Source organism: Marmota monax, unplaced genomic scaffold (assembly GCF_021218885.2).
Source record: "Marmota monax isolate L192 unplaced genomic scaffold, Marmota_monax_Labrador192_F-V1.1 WCK01_AAM20220418_F8-fsc00048, whole genome shotgun sequence".
In the NCBI taxonomy this organism is placed as follows: Eukaryota; Metazoa; Chordata; class Mammalia; order Rodentia; family Sciuridae; genus Marmota; species Marmota monax.
The window spans coordinates 3800891-3819594 of NW_026694895.1; the positions used below are offsets into that span (position 1 = coordinate 3800891).

The window sequence follows — 18704 nt, forward strand, 5'->3', positions numbered from 1 at the left end:
GAGAGACACACATAGAACGAAGACAGTGGAGACCCACAAGGAGAGAATGGCTGTGAGTCCAGAACTGCCAAGATTGGATGGCAAAAGCAGAAGCCAGAAGAACAAAGATTCTCCCCTAGAACCTTTGGGGAGAGCTAGGTATTGCTGACATCCTAATTTTGGATTTTTGGCCTCTAGAACTGTAAGAGACTATTTCTGTTGTTGCAAGCCACCTTGTTTAGGGCACTTTGTTATCACGGTCCTAGAACACATTCTGAAGGCACGTTGAGAAAAGATGGAAGCCTTGGAAAGCAGCAGGGCTGCCCAGCTTCAACAGGAAATCTTCATGGCCAGCCCCACTGTTTTTTTTTTACTACCTCTGCCAATGACTCCTGGAAGCCTTCCTTCCTGAAGCCAAGGTTTTGCTGAAAACAGAATTTAGATCACCTAACTCCAAGCTCTAATACTTCGTCCTGAAGCCAGGGGAAGTTTTGCAGGATACTTTCAGTCTGGTTCGTAGCCTGTAAAATGCCAGTTTATCATCCTTTAAGTAGGAATTCTCTATACACAAACATACACCACACCCCTACCACATACAAGTACACAAAAAACCAACGATAATGGATGAATAATTTTGAAATGGTTTTCTTCAAAAAAAGTTAAAGGCTGGGTGCGGTGGTGCACGCCTGCAGTCCCAGCGGCTCTGGAGGCAGGAGGATTGCCTGATCAGAGTTCAAAGCCAGCCTCAGCAATTCAGCCAGGCGCTAAGCAAATCAGTGAGACCCTGTCTCTAATAAAAAAACAAAATAGGCCCGGGGATGTGGCTCAGTGGTTGAGTGCCCCTGAGTTCAATCCCTGGTACAAAAAAAAAAAAAAAAAGGTTAAGAATATTTTTGTCATTTATGATTTTGTAAATGGACGTTAGGTCTACATTTTATAACTTTTGGGAATCTTGATTTTAAATCTTTACTAGAAACATCAGCCATTTGTAGGAACAGTAGCTTAATGTTTTTCACATCTGAGGAATTACCTTTGAGATTTTCCATTCTCCCTACCACAAAGCTACTTTTGTTTTATCATTTCACAACAGACCAATACCATGTATTTCCCAAATATATTATATTAAATCGCATTATATTAAAACAACATTGCATACAATTCATTATACTAAATAAAATACAAAGTTAATTTTTTTCAGATGGCACATGAAGATAGGTATAGGTAGTAATAATGTTGATGTCTTTCATATCACTATTTAGCTGTCTTAATTCATAAGCTTTTAATAAGTAAGGATTAGAAATATTCAAATTATTCAAAAAATATTTAGCTTGAGCTTCCAGAATATAGGTACTTAAAATAATTCTGACTCTGAAAATTATAATCACTTTTAATCAAGTAAAATGTAATTAACTCCTTCTTTTCAAATATGGGTCCCACCATCCCCCTGATTTAGTCATATCCTTTGTTAGTTATCGCTAAATGCATTTATAACTGTGTCTTTCCTTTATAAAGGCCTTTTTTTTTCCATTTGCTGTGCATTTGAAGAACTAATTTTATGGAAGACAGAGCTATAATGACTTCCTTGGCCAAGGCCATCCATTAACACTATATAAGGTTTGGGCTATAAATAGGCAAAATAATAATGCATAGTAACTATGCCAAAAATGCTATTTAATAAGGCCACTTTCACACTTTAAGTCATGGTACTTGGAAAGTAGCCAATATAGTAGTTTACAAGATAATTTTTGTGTCCTTATAAGATCTTAAGATAGCTGAGCAGGGTAGCACAAGCCTTAAATCCCAGTGGCTTGGGAGGCTGAGTAGGAGGATCACAAGTTCAAAGCCAGCCTCAGCAATTTAGTGAAGCCCTAAGCAACTTAGCAAAACTTTGCCTTAAAATAAAACATACAAGGCTGGGGATGTGGCTCAGTGGTTGAGTACCCTTGCATTTAATCCCTGGTACTCCACCAAAAAAGTATCTTAACAATAACCTCAATCAAAAATAATTATGTTACTAAGGCCCACTGTTTTTACTAAAATAAAACACTGAAAATTAAAGCAAAAATGGAAAAAAAAAAAAACCCAAGCTACAGTTATTTAGCTTAAACTCTAGATACTTTAGTGTGTGTAAGTGTTTCACCTGAGCAGAAAATAATGTCTGTTGTACACGATATTTTTCTTTGGTGTTCTGGAAATAAGACTGGTAAGAAACAGATTTCTGTTGTGCATTCTTTTGACTCTTGCACAAAAAGACACACTGCATAGAATACAATTTTTCAAAAAGCCTATGACACATATTTAAGAACTTATATTATACCAGTGATAAAACATGCTCAACTAGAGTAAGCTATTGATGAGCCAGTACACTTTTATTTGTGTGTGCCTAAAATTTTAAGATAGAGAGGAATTCATTGATGCATTACTCTCCCACCCCCACACCCCAAAAAGAATAAGGGAAGAACTATACTTAGCTCTAGGGACCTAATCTCCTCAACTATATCTTTTTTCTTTACTTCCTATTCACACATATGAAGTTGAAACATGCTCTTCTCTTCACATCTGAGAGGAAATGGGAATATTTTCCATCAGTTTCATGTAGAAAACTTATGAAACAGAAATCTAATTTGCCTGGCTTCTATCATAGGTCTATCCCTGAAACAGTCACTATGAACAGGGGTCAGGGGAGTTCATGGTTGGCCCATCCTAGGTCAGCTGTTCATTTCTTGGTTCAGGTTTGCATTTTTTTTTCAGGAGGGTAGGAGACGATGTGTGGTTGTGAGTAGCTCATGAAAACATTAGCTTTATGGTACTTCCCAGTGTCAGGATTGTCACTTGGCTTCTGAAGTCGGTCCTTCCTAATATACCATATTACAGTGAACACATTTAGTACAATTATAAAGGTCTTAGCTTGAAATTGATTCAAACTATGTTTTGAAGGAATATTACAGACATCCTTTTGTGAATATTAAGCTTCACCTGGAAGAGAGACTTCTTACTTTGGAATAATAAATGAATAATAGATATAATAGGCAGGAAGTCACAAAATCAGTAAATACTTTAATAAATATGTGATCATCTCTACTTGTCTACTTAGCAGCAATGTGGTGACAAAGGACTAGTCAGAAACTAGATTTTTCTATTTGCACATTAGTTCAAGGGTTTTAATCTGAAAATGATTTTTTAAAAAACCATATTCTCTAATCATAAAGCATAGCATACAAACGTAAGGATTCATGTAAGTATAGCCTACTTTTTCTCAATGCATCAGGTTGGCTCATGACAGTCTTTGGTAAACTATGTGCATAATTTTAATCATTGTTTTCATTGAGATTTATAAAAATCTCATTTTACAAAACATTTCACTTTTCTCTTCAACTTTTCCCTAAAGCCCAATACCCATTGTCTAAGCTCTTGGTAAAAGGGCATCACCTTTCTTACTGTATAACTGGTTGGATGTAAATGGAGGGAGTAAGATGGCATAGAAGACAGAAAATGGGATCAGAACATTCAGCCCAGGCAGTGAATATGGAATGAGGATGGTTCTCTGCTTTACTGGGTCTCTTACCCTCTTTAAAAATTACAACTTGATTAATCAATTCAAATTTAATTGCTCAAATGCAAACATATGTCAGCCTCTATATTTCTTCAAATTTTAAATACTAGGTAATTCATTATTTTAAAATGGATGTTTGATAATCATAACGCTCATCACAACAAGTACTCACAATTAGGTTGGTGGAGGTGGCTGAAGAACAAAGCACCAAGCACCCCCAGGTGAAAGAACCACCAATCAGGCACTGACAGAACCGCGGGGTCTCCTGGCCAATCCTATATCTTAGCCAGCTTCTCCTGACCAACCCCAGTAGAACAAGAGACTCTAAAATCCCCCTTTTCCTGTCCCAAGCCCTCCCTTCCTGCCCTAAGCCCAGTGAAAATTCTAGTCCGGTTCTCCTTGGACCCACACTGTTGGTCTGAGGGTTTGGGATTGATTCCCTGGGATTGAAATCTCAATAAAGCCTCCTTCAGCAGTCTTTTAAATTTGCCTCCTTTTGGTTGCTGCTGCCTGACCTTACACTCATACAACTCAATGTCACCATTAACCTGAATAGACTGTATTTTTACACGGAGTCTTCTGGCAAAATCCAGATTACTAAAAATCTATAATTGCTACCCATATAAGAGAGTCCATCATTTAACCAAAACCCAGTAGGAGTTTCAGAGGCAAAAACTGTACCTAAGACATTATGTTCATCTGTTGGCAAATGTTTCTGACTTCGTGATTTTCTCTGTGAATATGTAAAAAATTAAAGAAATAATAATAAAAATTCCTCATAGGTCATTGTGGGGAAAACAAATAGTTTTTATTTTCATTCTTTGAAATAAGGAATGGTATTTTTCAGTTTGATGCACAAGCAACTTTAGCTTTTAGAGTCAGAAGTAAGTTATATAGTGACTGATGCAGAGATACTTATCCATTAATTTGACTTTAAAACTAATTGCATCTTTTGAAAAATAATGAAGCAATGACTGTAATAATGTTGGAAATCCTTTCAAAATATTTATCTGTAAAACCCAGAATTAAAGATTGGCATAGATTATCATAAAGAGTTTTGTATTTCAGCATGGTAGCTACTGAAAGATGGCTGAAAATGTTGACGTACTGGGCTTTTTCCTGCAAATCTAAGGTGCTACTCTTCACAGAAGATGGTTTGAAGAGCTTTGCATATAAAGATCCTAAGTGCCAGAATGTATGAGCCTCAGGGTGCTCTGGTTTAGATTCTGCTCTACTGGCTATGGGCCCACAGGAACAAAACATAGGACTTTAATCTATTTATGGTGTCAAACAGAAACCAATTTCTGTACGTGGTAAAGAAATGAGGGGAAAGAAAAACACAAAAAGTTGGACATTTCTTCTCACCAAAGACTCATGCTGATGAAATGAACTGGGTTCAAAAGAGCTGTCTGCAATATTAAGCTTAAAAAATGGCAGAAAAACACAGGACACAGAAGTAATTTTCATATCCAGGGTGGGACTTCTCTGTGACCTCATGGGTCCTCTTCCACACTGGAAGGCAAGAGCAAGTGCACCCGGAATCACTTTATTTATAGGGAAAAGATAAACAAAGAATTTTCAATAGAATATTCTACACCAAATAAGGCAGGGGATAAAGTTTCATAGATGGAGTCTTGCTTCATGATATCTTGTGGTCAGCAGATTGATTGACATCTTGGCAAGTGACACCCATCTCAGGTGCTATGTGGGATCACAGGAGAGCCAGAGGAGAGGCACACTTGCATCACACAGCCCAATCAGCATGCAATGACAGGCCTGTCCCCTCATATAGCTACAATGTGCATAGCTCACACACACAGCCCATGGATGGCTTGAGACAATTTCTTATCCATTGACAGTGTCCTTTGTGTTAACTATTCTTTCTCATAGAGGAATCAACAAAGAATTTGGCTGACCTAGGTTAGCCAACACTTTTGTAGCCAGCACATTGTGTGAGACACACTTTACCTGAGTCATTGCTAATAATCACAAGAGTCTTCCAAGTGGGCACCACTGGCTAATAAAGGCCAGAAGGCTACATCTCAGATGGTACATGACCCACATGAGATGGCACTGGCTTCAAAATCTGTAATCTTCCCAATGTGCTCTAACTACAGGATAAAATTGTTGGTTAGGATCTATTTCAAGGTAAATATAACTGACCTGAGTTGTTAGCTAAGCAGACATGGTTCTTGTGTGATTTGGTAGGTATTGAGAAAGAGATCTGTCAGGTGCAAGCAGCAGTCCTTTAGATCTGCTCCCTGCAGCACAGTGAATAAGAACCTGTACTCACACTAATTGCTGAAGGTGATACAAGAGTTAGCTCCTCCTGGGTCTGTTCCTGGTAGATGGATGATAAGAGAATGTCACAGTAGATGAAGGGCTGACACTAACTTAGATTTTGAGAAAGAAGCACATCTCCCTATCTAACTCCAGAGAGTGGTGCACATCAATGGTAATCCTGGTAAGGATCACACCAGGGGAATTCTAATTTTCAGTATATTTTTTGAAACTTGAAATATATTACATTATGTTATATATTTTCTTTAATTGGATGTATCCTAGGAATGTATAAGTAGTTTTAGAAATAATTTTGAGAAAGAAATTATAATAAATTTGTACGAATAAAGTTTGCCTGTGAGAGCAAATGTTATTTTATTATTCAGGGGTTGATTGTATCTCCAGCTGCCTTGTCATCCTAACATTTCATTATCCTATCACAAAATACCATGCTTCTATTAGAGGAAAACTGCCCATCTGGGTCATATCAAATTTAATTACTCTAATACTCATATAATTATGGAGTTGTCTCAAGTTCCAAATGCATCCACTCCCTTAAAAATTAATAGTTTTACAATGAGGAAAAACTGTGTAAGCCCTTTAGTAGGAGGACATTTAAAAAGTAAAGAGGTGGTTAAATTGTATCAACATAAAGAATAACAAGAAAAATTTTAGAGTCCTTCTCTTTCTGCCTCCACCTCCCACCCACCATTGCCACCCCCAGCATGGAATATCGTACACTAGCAGAGGGGAGAAAAGATGAAAATGTGTTTGACACTCAACACATGTTTATTGGGTGCCTGCAATGTATCAGGCATTGCTGTAGATACTTGCAATATATCCCAAAGAAATTGAGATCCCTCCTTTTTGCTATCTTATGTTCAAGCGGTGGGTGCTTAGTACAAATGGCGGGTAGAGATAAGTGCTACAAATCTAAAAGTGTAGCAGGATTATGAATTGGTGAATTTGGAAGAGATAAAAAAGATAGATGGAACTCTTATTGAGTCTTTAAATTGTAATTAACATGTGTTCCAGGTAGAGGCACTAAACCAAAAGTGTGCCTAGTTTATTCAAAGAAACAGCAAGGAAGACAGAGGGATGGGAATAAAGTGAATACACAAGAACTTCAGGGGTGGGGAGGGAGAGAAGAGTTTACAGAGGCCAAATCACTCAAGGCCTTTTAAACTCTGTTAAGGACATAGCCTATTGCAGTATGCCTGACAGGAAGCCACTGGAGGAAGCCGTAGGAGAGATAGATCTTGGTTGTGTTTCATAGCACCATTCTTGTTCTCTTTGAGAAGAGAGTGGAAGAAACACGGGCATAAGTTACTGGGAAAACAGATTTCTGCATTAATTCAGATGGTGGCTCAGACCAGTAGGGTAATAGTGGAGGTATAAAGAAGTGGTCAGATCAGGACATATTGTGAAGCTAGAATCAATATGATCTTCTAATGGAGAGGTTTAGATGAAGTTGGGATTTTTGGCCTGTGAAATTGGTAAGAGGAGTTACCATCACTAGGGATGGAAAATCTCTTTGGATTTGCTATAGTTTAAAATTGTCTATCAAAGTTCATGTGTTGGAAACTTCATCTCCTACACAACAATGTTGGAAGTTAGATAGAGCCTAGTAAGAGGTAATTTGGTCCCAAGAGTTCTGCTCTCATGAATGGATTAATGTCATTATTTCAGGAGTGGTTCAGTTATTGTGAAAGTGGATTTTCTCATAACAGTGAAGTTAGCCCCCTCTTGTTTTCTTGGTTATGCACTCTTTTGTCCTTCTGCCTTCCATTAAGTGACAACACAATAGGAAGACACTAGCCAGATGCCACAGTCATGTTCTTATCCTTCCTAACCTCCAGAACTCTGAGCAAAATCTATTTCTACTTATTATAAATTACCCATTCCCAGGCAATTTGTTATATGCTGTAGAAAATGAACTAAGTAAGTTAAGCATCTATAGGAGAAGGTATAGAGTTCAATTTTGGACATACAAAATTTGAAGATGTCTATTGGTCATCCATGTACAGATGTCAAGAGTCAGTGGGACATCAAAGACTTCTGAACTGATAGTAGCGGTGAAACATTGCCTGTAATCTGAGCTTCTTGGAAGGCTGAGGCAGGAGAATAACAAGTTTGAGGTCAGCCTGGGCAACTTAGCAAGAACTTATCTTGAAATAAAAAATAAAAAGGGTTGAATTATAAGTTAAGGTAGAGCACTTGCCTAGCATGTGCAAAGTCCTGGGTATTCAACATTAAAAAAAAAAGCTAAGAAAAAGCATTTGAACTGGTGGACAGAGACATTGGGTAGTACATGGAAATTCATAGTTCTGGATGAGATCACCCAGGAAATAAATGCTAATAGAAAAGAGGACCAAGGGCTATACCCTGAAGGAGTCTTATACTGAGAAATGGAGGGAAAGAGAGAAGGAAAGGCCTGCAAAGGAAAATTAAAACAATTGTTACCAGGGAGCTAGGAAGAAATCCAAGACATGAAAAAATGTATCTAAGGGAAGAGACAATGATCTGCTGATTCTAATATTTCTAACCTGTCTAATGTAAGCCAGAGTTTCAAAGAACTAAATATGGACTCACTACCCACTTTGATCCATATAGTAAAGGAAGAATGTTGATGTGTTTCTTGATCTTCAGTTTAACTCAATGTCATAATTTAAAGGCAAGAACCTATACATGTACACAGAGAAATCAAGCTGTGGACCCAGGAGTTGAAAGCACAGGTCCCACTAATATCACTGAAAGTCATTCACAACTCTGACCTTGATTATTTGTATGGTGTTGAGTGAATAGCTTTGACCTTATGTAATTTAACTGTAAATGACACATTTATTGCAGTAAATGACACATGTTGGAGGCATGAAGTCTATGTGCTTCATGTTGTAGGGAAATCTGCAAAATCTATTTCAGCTGCTTGCATGTTTTTCTGGGTTTCCACTTCACCAAACTGGTGAAGAGAAGTTTATCGAAAAGAATTCAGTTGACTCACTGCCAACTCATTCTGAGAGTACAGGCAGAGATTGGGAAATTCTAGACTCTGACATGCAGAAAAGAGAATCCTTATGTCAGGAAAGAATGAGTCAGCATAGAGGCCAACTAATCCTTTCCTTGGCTGAGTAGCAGGGAATCACAGCCTCTGAGTATGAGAGTTCATACTTTGTTTCCACCACAGGTGCTGAAGAAAAGCAAAACCCGGTAATGAATCAGTCAAAACCTTAAATGGGTGCGGCTAAGTTAAACTAAGTACCTGGCTGGTACCAGAAATGCAAGGGAGCGCACATAGACAAGAGAAACAGAGAGTGGCAGAGTTGGAAACATAAATCCCTACTTGGTTTATAAAAAGAAAAAGAGGGATGTTTTCTTTGTAAAAGAGAAAATCTTCAATATTCTTTATACAGTCATAGAAAAAGTTTGGGAAAACCAAGGACATTTTAGATGAGTTTTCTTCAGAAGAAAATTATGAAAACAGGTAATATTGAAATCCTTCTTTCCTCTTCTCCTTCCTTCCTCCCTCCATTCCTGTTCTCTTCGTTTTTCCTTCCATTTTTCCTTCCTACTACCCTAGCAAATTAAATGATCTTTCATGTTTTCTCCCTTAATTCTGATTATGGCTACAACTGCAGAGTTGATATAGAAAATCACTGTGCCAGGAAGAGCTCCTGCCCACCACCAATCCTGGGAGACTATCTTTCAAGATTCTAGCACCAGAATCAACAAACTGGGTATGACCCACAGCATTCTGAACAATATTTTTTTAATCATATCATTGGAGGCATTGTAACTTGTCTTTTCAATGTTGTTTTTATAAAATAGAGAAAAAAATGTTTATGAAAGGGAAAAAATGTCAGTTTTAAGTCACTGTAAAATAAAAAATAAATAATAGTTGAAAATCATGAACATTTTAATATTTCTATTTCATGTTTTTTCATATGTTTCATATGTTTTTGGTATTAAAATTGTGCTGGAATCACAAGATTTTCTAGCTTTTAAGCGATATTTATATGCAGTTAATCATTTATTTAAATAATCTACAAAATGAAACATAAACACAAAATCCTGAAGTTGTTTATCTGTTTGAAATTTTGAAATGCTAACAATTTTTTTTAAAAAAGACAACATATACCAAAAGAAAACTAATTGGCATATTTTAATTCTACAAAAATGTATATTTAAATTTACAGTAAAAGAACAATTATACCATATAGTAATGCTTACAATATTTAAAATTTTTACTTTTTATGCACAATTTACTTTTATAAATGCTAAAGAACTGTGTGTCAGGCATATATTTAGAACATTTTTGAAATTACTTCTTTCTAGCTGTGACTACACTGACTGAGAAAACAAAAACTACCCCCACACTCACCAAATCATAAGATCATCAAGTCCTTTTTTGTCCCCCTTGTGCTATTCTTAGCTGAAAGTACAACTGGAACCAAGCAGCAGCTGATATTCATTTTTACACTAAGTGAATTCACAATGAAAATTCCAATTTTTAAAATAGATGTATTATAGATAAAGCCTTAATCATCTAATTTTTCATTTTCCTTTTAACTCATTAGAAACAGAAGATTAAGTGATTTGTTCTCTTTACAGAAAAAAAGGATAACTTTATAATGACACACAAGTGTCATTAAAGTGGATTTTGTTTTTGAAGACAGAAGACTGCCCTGCATCACTACTATTTCAGAAGGATTTTAAAAACAAATACAATGAAAATTTCCTTTAGAATTTATTGAACAATATAAAACAAAAGTTGGGCACAAATTTACACAAAGTATTTAAAACACATTTCTGGTGTTCACTCAACACCTTAAATTCATACAATAGCTTATAATTAATAGCAGTTTGAACATAATATAGTAAAACCAGATGCATCCTGCACTGTGGAGAAGAGGGGTTGATCTTATCTAGTCCTTATTTTAACACACTTGGAGAAAAGGGTTGGGAAGCGGCTGAATCCTGCAACACAAGCTGCCTTAAGACAATTGGATTTACGTGGCCCAAATGAATTAGAAATCTATCCAGGATTTGAAGATATAAGTTATGTAGAATGACTAGTTGTGGATATTCACACATGGATTAAGATCTTGAATGTCTTTCTTATAACTTAAGAATTCATAAGTTTTGCAGCCTCTGAGACTAGATTTAACATCTACAGATGGGATGCAAGTTGAAATGGTTGTGATTGTGCATGACTATCATTTCTTAAACAGTGGAAACAATGTGTGTAGGGGGGCTCAATATTGTGAGGTGTACTTAAGCGATTTATGGTATGATCCTAAACTCCCAGCATTTTTTTAAAGTAAAAAAAAATGGTCCAGCTATTTTGTTGTATTTTATTTTCTTCTCCTTTTATTCATTTTTTTCTTTCTTATTTATTAAACTGTTTCTAAGCACCAAAGCAAAATCAAATTTATGACTTATGTTTACTAGAGTCTCTAGAGCTACATTGGGAAGCCCAGAAAAATCTGATTACCCTGCAGCTTTTGAAACTTAGTAACATAGAACTAACCAATGTTTATAATAATGTATGGTCCAATTCTCTGTCAAACTGAAGGCTATCTTTACTTTTAGCTTGAAGATAATTATAAAGAAAATGGAAGAGACTGTGCTCCATAAGTTACTACTTTAAGAGGCTTAGCTTTGTTTCCTGAAACCCAGTTTGCTCAATGATTCTAGAATGTTCTATTGTTCTGTAATCATGCTATTTTTAGGAAATTTCTTTATTTTTTTGTGGCAGGTCTTATTTCCTGTGCTATTACTTTGTAGAACTAATTTTATGTAAGTATGAATGATGGTAAGAATATAAATATTTCTAAAGAATCAATGTACTAATAACAAAATTTTAATAAAGCCTTTTTTGTCATATTATGTCCTTTTTATAATATTTTGGAGCAAGAGAATGAAGCTATATATTAACAATGAGAAGTCCTGGTATCATTGCTGGTAGCTGTAGGATTCCCAGGCAAACTATGTTACCTGTCTGGGTCTCACTCTTTTATCTAGAAACACAGAACCTAAGAACAGATCATCTGTAAAGTTTTAAGTTTTCTGTAATTGTTTTTCTTCATAGACTTGCACTTAGAAAATAAATTTAGTAACAGCTATTAATAGACCATGAAAATATGTAAAAGTTTTAAGAAAATGTAATATATCCCCTCTAAAAGTTAAAAATCTTAAGACCTTCAGGAGTTCATTGAATATAACCAACAAATTGAAATTAAAATTATTTATAGCTTAATGAAGCAACTTATATAATATAGCAGCATTTATATAAAATGTCATATTTCATTTCTATAAGGCAGGATATTTTATTACAGAGAACAGTATATAGTCCATATTTTAATATGAAGGTTATTAGAAAGCAAATTATTGTTTGGAGACAAAGTTATGCAAATCTTGTATAAATATATTACTGGAATTTAAAATTTAGACACACAAAAAAGAATTACACAGTAGCACTTAGCAACTTTAACACACACTTTTCAGTTCATTAGTTCAAGAAATATTTAAAGAGTACTCAGTATGTGCTAAGAACTATACCAGATAATGACGATACCCAGTGAACAAAACTGACAAATACACTACCTTCAAAATGCACTTACTGGGCTGGGGTATAGCTTAGTAATAGCACTTACCCAGCATGCTTGAGGCCCTGGGCTCTATCCCTCAGGGCAGAAAAAAAAAAACCAAGCAAAAAAAAAAAATAAATAAAAAGGCAAATAACATATTCTAGAGTGTGTGATGGGAGAGGTGGAAGGGCAGATAGAAGAGAAAATTAAACTTATAGCTTGTCAGAGTTAAAGGGGATAGGGTGGGAAGGAGGACAACAGTATATCTTACTAATGAGGTGATTTTTGAATAGAGATCTCAAGAAAGTGAGAAAGAGAGCTTTGTCAGGTAGAGGGAAAAATACACTAAAGCAGAAAGTCTTTTAGAAACCTGGTAGAGAAAGTAAAAAGTGAGAAGAGATAAGAATACAGTAAGGTGTATGTGTGTGTGTGTGTGTGTGTGTGTGTGTGTGTGTGTGAGAGAGAGAGAGAGAGAGAGAGAGAGAGAGAGAGAGAGAAAGTTTGTATCTAAGGAACCTGAGGGTCTATGGAGAGGGCTGTCATCATGAAGTACCTTGAAGGTCTCTGAGGAGAAATGAAAAATCATTGGAAGATTGGGTGCAGGGAAGTGACACAATCACATGAATATTTGACAGAACCAAATTATAAGTACATTGCAAATAAAAAAAAGTATGAAGTCAGTGACTCACAGTGGATATGGTGGGAAAACATTGATGCCTGGATATTTCAAAGGTAGCATCAAATAAATTTGATAATGGAAAGATGAGAAAGAGAGAAGTCAAAAGTTATTTTAGATTTTTTGACACGAGCATCTAGAAGTTTGGAGTTGCATTAACTCAGATGAGAAAGACCATGGAAGTGGGAGGATTGAAATAAGGAATGCTTTCATGTTTTAAATTTTCTATAGTATATGAAAATATTTTTGAAATAAAAATTGAATGTTTTCATTGCTTTCTGGTTTGGGATGTTTTATAATATTTTATGTCTTTTTTTTTTGTTGTTGTTGTTAGGCACTACCATGGTATGTGTTCAAACCATCTGAATAGTCTTTGAAAATTCTTCCCTAGCTTAAAATTCATGCAGGTTTAGGTTTTCTTGTGTTTTCACTAGGACAATAACAAGCTTTCAATCATTTAAAGTGCTGTTGAAATACTTCAAATTCAGCTTACATAAAGTAATTGTAGTTTTAAAAATTTGTCATTAATCATTAACTATCCAACATATAACTTTTGATTAACAAATCAAAAGTATGTGGGAGATATATAAAAGAACATTTGTCAGTTACTCCTCTGACACAGTATTAATATTCAAAATATATAAAGAACCCCTAAAACTTAAACAAAAAACACTACCAAATATCTCAATCAATAAATGTGCAAATGATCTAAATAGACATTTCTCAGAAGAATAAATGCAAATAGTCAACAAATATGTGACAAAATTTAACCATCTTTAGTGATCAGGGAAATGTGTATCACAGCTACACTGAAATTTCATCCCACTTCAATTAGAAAGACAATAATAAATAACTCAAATATCAGTCAGTACTGGTAGGATTTGGGGAAAATGCAAATTTATACATTGTTGGTGGGACTGCAAATTAGTATGACCACCTTGAAAAGCTGTCTGGAGATTCCTCCAGAATCTCTAGATTCCTCCAGAATGACTAGGAACCACCATGTAACCCAACTATCCCACTATTCTGTATTTAACCCAGAGGACTAAAATCAGCATGCTCTGGTGATATGTGTATATCAATGTTCATAGTAATGCAATTAATAATAGCCAAGTTATAGAATCATCCTAGCTCCCTGTCAACAGATGAATGAATAAAGAAAATGTGGTATATATAAAAAGAGAATGGAGTTTTACTCAGCTGTAAAAAAAAATGGAATTTAAAAAAAAAGGAGAATGAAATTATGTCATTTGCTGATAAATAGATGGAACTGGAGAACCTCATGCTAAGTGAAATAAGCCAGACTCAGAAAATCAAGCATCAATTTTTTTTTTATTTGTGGAAGCTAGAGAAAAATAAAACTTTAAAAAAGGATTTCTCATGAAACTGAAGGGAGATTAATAAAGTAGAGAAAGATCAAGGGGCTGGGAGGAAAATGGGAAAGTACTGAGGAATGACATCCATCAAAGTATGATATGTTCATGTATACCACAAGGAATCTGTTTTATATATGCAATTATAATGCACTAATTAAAAGAATAATAATAGTAATAATAGCAGGGAGATCACTAGAGTACAGCAAGTTCAGGAGGCAGGAGTGGGGAATTAGATCAATTATGTACAGGTACAAATGTGACATAGTGAGTCTCACTATTATGTATAATTACGATGGGCCAAAAAAAAAAAAAGGAAGAAAGAAAAGAAAAAGAATTATTTTAAGCTTTTCAATTTTAAGGGACAATGCATTTTAGTCAGGACAAGTAGAAAATGGCGGGGGTGGGGGGTGGGGGGGAGTGTCAGAAATGGGAAATGGGATTGTTGTCTGGCCTCAGCTGATTTGAGAGGCCACGATCAATTTAAGGGAGTGGTTCACTGGCTCTGGCAGTGAGATCTGCCTTTCTAAATTTGTTGTCAATTACAGAGTCTATCCTTAAAAAAATGCTCTGACATTCAAACTTTTTCTTACAATTTTAGAAAACTGAGAGATTTACAAAGACCTCCAAGTGTGGATGTCTACATTTTTAGGAACAAATCTAAAATGCTCCACCTTGGACATTCCTTCTCTAGAACTGAACCAATACAAAGTCAACAGTAGAAGGAATGCTACCTATGAAAACCATTCAAGAACTTACTAACCTTCAGAAAATGTTTGTATTTTCATTATAAAACATTGTAGGTACATGGGGGAAGTTGTATGCAACCATAATATAGTTTCTTTAAGAGCTTTTATGGAAAAGATGAGGGCAAAAAAATTGGAATCTTCTGCTTCAGAAGACATATCTACCATCCTCTGCCCCACTCCCAGCTCCCAATTATTTTGAGCTGCTCAATACATTTATCACAAATAAAACACTTGTTTGAAGCAAATTTATGGGCACTGAAAATAATGTCAAATACAGTAACTTATTAGTAAGAATCTCACTGATTGATATTTCTCCCCCTTTTTTCCTATTGTTTATGTATCTTGAACACAAACTGTTTTAAGATGAAGAACATGTAAAGCTTCTCTAATTATGTGAGTCATAATTTATAGTAATTGATATCTAGCAGTTTAATTAAAATAAAAGTTTAATGAATGTATAGAGTTCAGTCCCCTGGTGATGTAAATGTTAGTATGATGGCATAACAATGAAATTCTAATAGCAATGCATTCATTTTATTAAAGTTAAAAATTAGAACTATAATAGTGATTAAACTAAAATTTCTAAGTGTGAAAGAGTTAAAGATTAAGTCTGAAACTCTAACTTGGTCCTACAATTCTGTACAGTGTGATAAGCCACAGACTCTAAAGACGAAGGGGATGTTGTTTGTGGAGATAGGGACATGGCTACAGATTTAGCTTGTGCCATGGAATTGTTTGTCTTCAGCCTGTGTTAGGAATGATTGCAACCCAGCCGCCATGTCTCTTCCAAGGACTGTTTCCATTTCCCTCCATCATTCTCCTCAATATCTGGCTAATTTCTGCTTGTTTCATTTGAATTTGCATTTCCTATTTAAATCGAATTTTCAAATTCTTCTTTCTTTTTTTGTTTAAATGTGATGTTTTTGTAAAGACTATGAATTCAATATCCAATTTAAATTTTTTTCCTGGTACAAAATGTGGAACCTGATATTTTGTACAATGAATTCGATGCTCAGAAATAATTTGTGATCATATTTGTTGACATAGAAATTCAACATGTTCCTATGAAGGTCCAGTACAAAGAGTGAATATATAAAGCAATTGATAATATTTCATAATGAAGATATTTTGTAAGGCATTTACATTATGTCTCTCTCAATCACTATGACAGCAAAAAATAAATTAACCTCCCATTAACCTTGTGACATGAGGGCAGTAAGATTTTTTTAAAACAAACACAATTTGTTTTTCAAGTTGTTCCATAGCTTAATAACACTTGGCTATTATTTATGTTTTTTATGTGCTTCTTCAATGAGATACAAATTTTAGTAGGGAAATAATCCAACATTCCTAAAAATGAATTATAAACAACTATGTTTTAGAATACTAAAAGGATTTTTAAAACTTTCATTTCAGCAGTTATTATTTTTCCCCTCATTGAAATAATGGAAAACCAAAAGTATAGACACTTTGATGGCTTGGGGGAAATAGTCTTCATGCCCCCAGGGTCATATTTCTTAGCAGCCATTGTTGGGATCTGCTTCCACTACAGTCCTGCATGGTAGGCACCATTTTGTCTTCTTCAGAAGGTTCATCTAGACATTGGTTACTGTTAACATGTCTCAACGTGAGTCTCTGTAAAAGATAATCAATAATCAGCTCAGCCTCTTTCATCTTTAGCTTTACTAGCACATCAGATCAAAAAAGCTCTTTAAACAATCCTTTATGATTTTTTTTCAGTGTATTACATTGTGATATGTTTGTAGAAGGAACTGTGCATAGGTGTCTCTGAGTTAATTATACAACTCTGATGGTTAAGGAGTTATTCTTGTCTAATGCACCTTTATTTGCAGATAGTTAAGGCAATTGGCTAATATTTATCATGGGTTGCCAAAAATTCAGGCTTCTTTGCAAAAAGCCCATTGTGAGCTCTAAGTATAGTTGAGGGCTGCAAAAATTAACAAGCTTTCACAAAAGCTTAGTTTTCTTAGGCATGTGTTATTCAGTAACTATTTGGTAAACATACAAATAGATGTCACAGCTGTGGCCCAAATGAACAAAACTGCTAGTGATGTTCCCATTTCAAAATATTAAACAAACCATAGTATCTGACACATTTATTTTAAAATAGTGATTCATGGCAACAAATGATCTGTCTTACTTGATAGTATGATCACCATATTTTGATATACATTTTTAAGAATTTGAACATATGAATATCAAATAATAGCAGAGATATTATGATCAGATTTTTAAAAGTGCTATGCTTGTTTATTTTTACTTTCTTCATAATTCTAAAAGGTGTTCTCAATTATATTGAAAATCACATTTTTGAAATTTCCAGATATATCTTTTTAAAATCCATGTGCTTTATATGTACTAATTATATATAGTTTTCTTCAGTTTCATAGGCAATGCCTAGAACCACATTAGATGGAAAACTCCCCAACCAGAAAAATTTATGAAGTTATTTGTGGGTATATCTTTAAAATAGCACCCCAGGGCTGGGGATGTGGCTCAAGCGGTAGCGCGATCGCCTGGCATGCGTGTGTCCTGGGTTCGATCCTCAGCACCACATACAGACAAAGATGTTGTGTTCACCGAAAACTAAAATAAATATTAAAAAAAAAATTTTCTCTCTCTCTATTAAAAAAATTTAAAAAAAATAAATAAAATAGCACCCCAGATTCCCCCTTTTTGTGCAAATTACCAAAATTAATGGTTGACAAAATCTTTCCTTCCCCTCCTTCCCTTCCTATTATTCATTTAGATTAGGACTGAAAACACTCAGAGCTGCCCTGTTGTGAGGAAAGACAGAACAAAGAATTGGCTGTGGTGGAGGATGCCCAATAAACAATGAGCAGGAAATTAAAAGAGCAAAACTACTAGAAGTGAAGGAGATTTCAAGATTGAGACCTTTGTTGTTGCTTTTTAATACATGAATCAAACTATTTATACTCAAAAATGGAGAAAAAAGAAATTGTCAAGGATAGAAAGGCAGGAAGATAGTTGATTTATTCTTTTCATCGTGCCAGAAATTCAAACACCAGCCAGTTAAAAAAAGATCCAAATGAAACTAAAGCAATTTTTTTTTTTTCCCTAAAAAGTTCTAGTCAACATCAAAAAAGAATCCTTCAATTTTGTTACTTACCTGAGGTCATTTGTATATATATTCTCCTTCAAAAAAAATCACTTACCATTTCATGCTTCTATTAGGTCCTTTTTTTAAAGAAAGTATGAACTGTACTTATATCTAATACATTATTGCCCATTGAACTATCCCACAAAGCTCTGTCATTATCTTAGTCTAAGCTGATCCCACACGACAGATGGATTCTTTGATCAATGATCAGATCAGATACCTTAGGCCAAATTGGAATAAACTGAGATCTTTTCTCTTGAAGGATCAAATTAAGTATTATCAAACATTACACAAATGATGACAATTTAAAAAAATACCAGTAAGCATTGTTCTTTCTAAAAATGCATGAATATTTCTTTTGAAGG

The 18704-nt window shown here is 34.9% G+C and overlaps 1 protein-coding gene across 1 annotated transcript in view; it reads right to left on the reverse strand.

Annotated features, from left to right (window-relative positions):
* Positions 1 to 10070: 10070 nt before the first annotated feature.
* The window catches only part of Galnt13 (polypeptide N-acetylgalactosaminyltransferase 13), a 560314-nt gene continuing 551680 nt past the window's right edge, over positions 10071 to 18704 (reverse strand). The window contains exon 13 of the mRNA XM_046426955.2: positions 10071 to 16832. Within this exon, the coding sequence (XP_046282911.1) occupies positions 16692 to 16832 (141 nt within the window). The 3' untranslated portion in view covers positions 10071 to 16691. The remainder of the gene's footprint in view (positions 16833 to 18704) is intronic.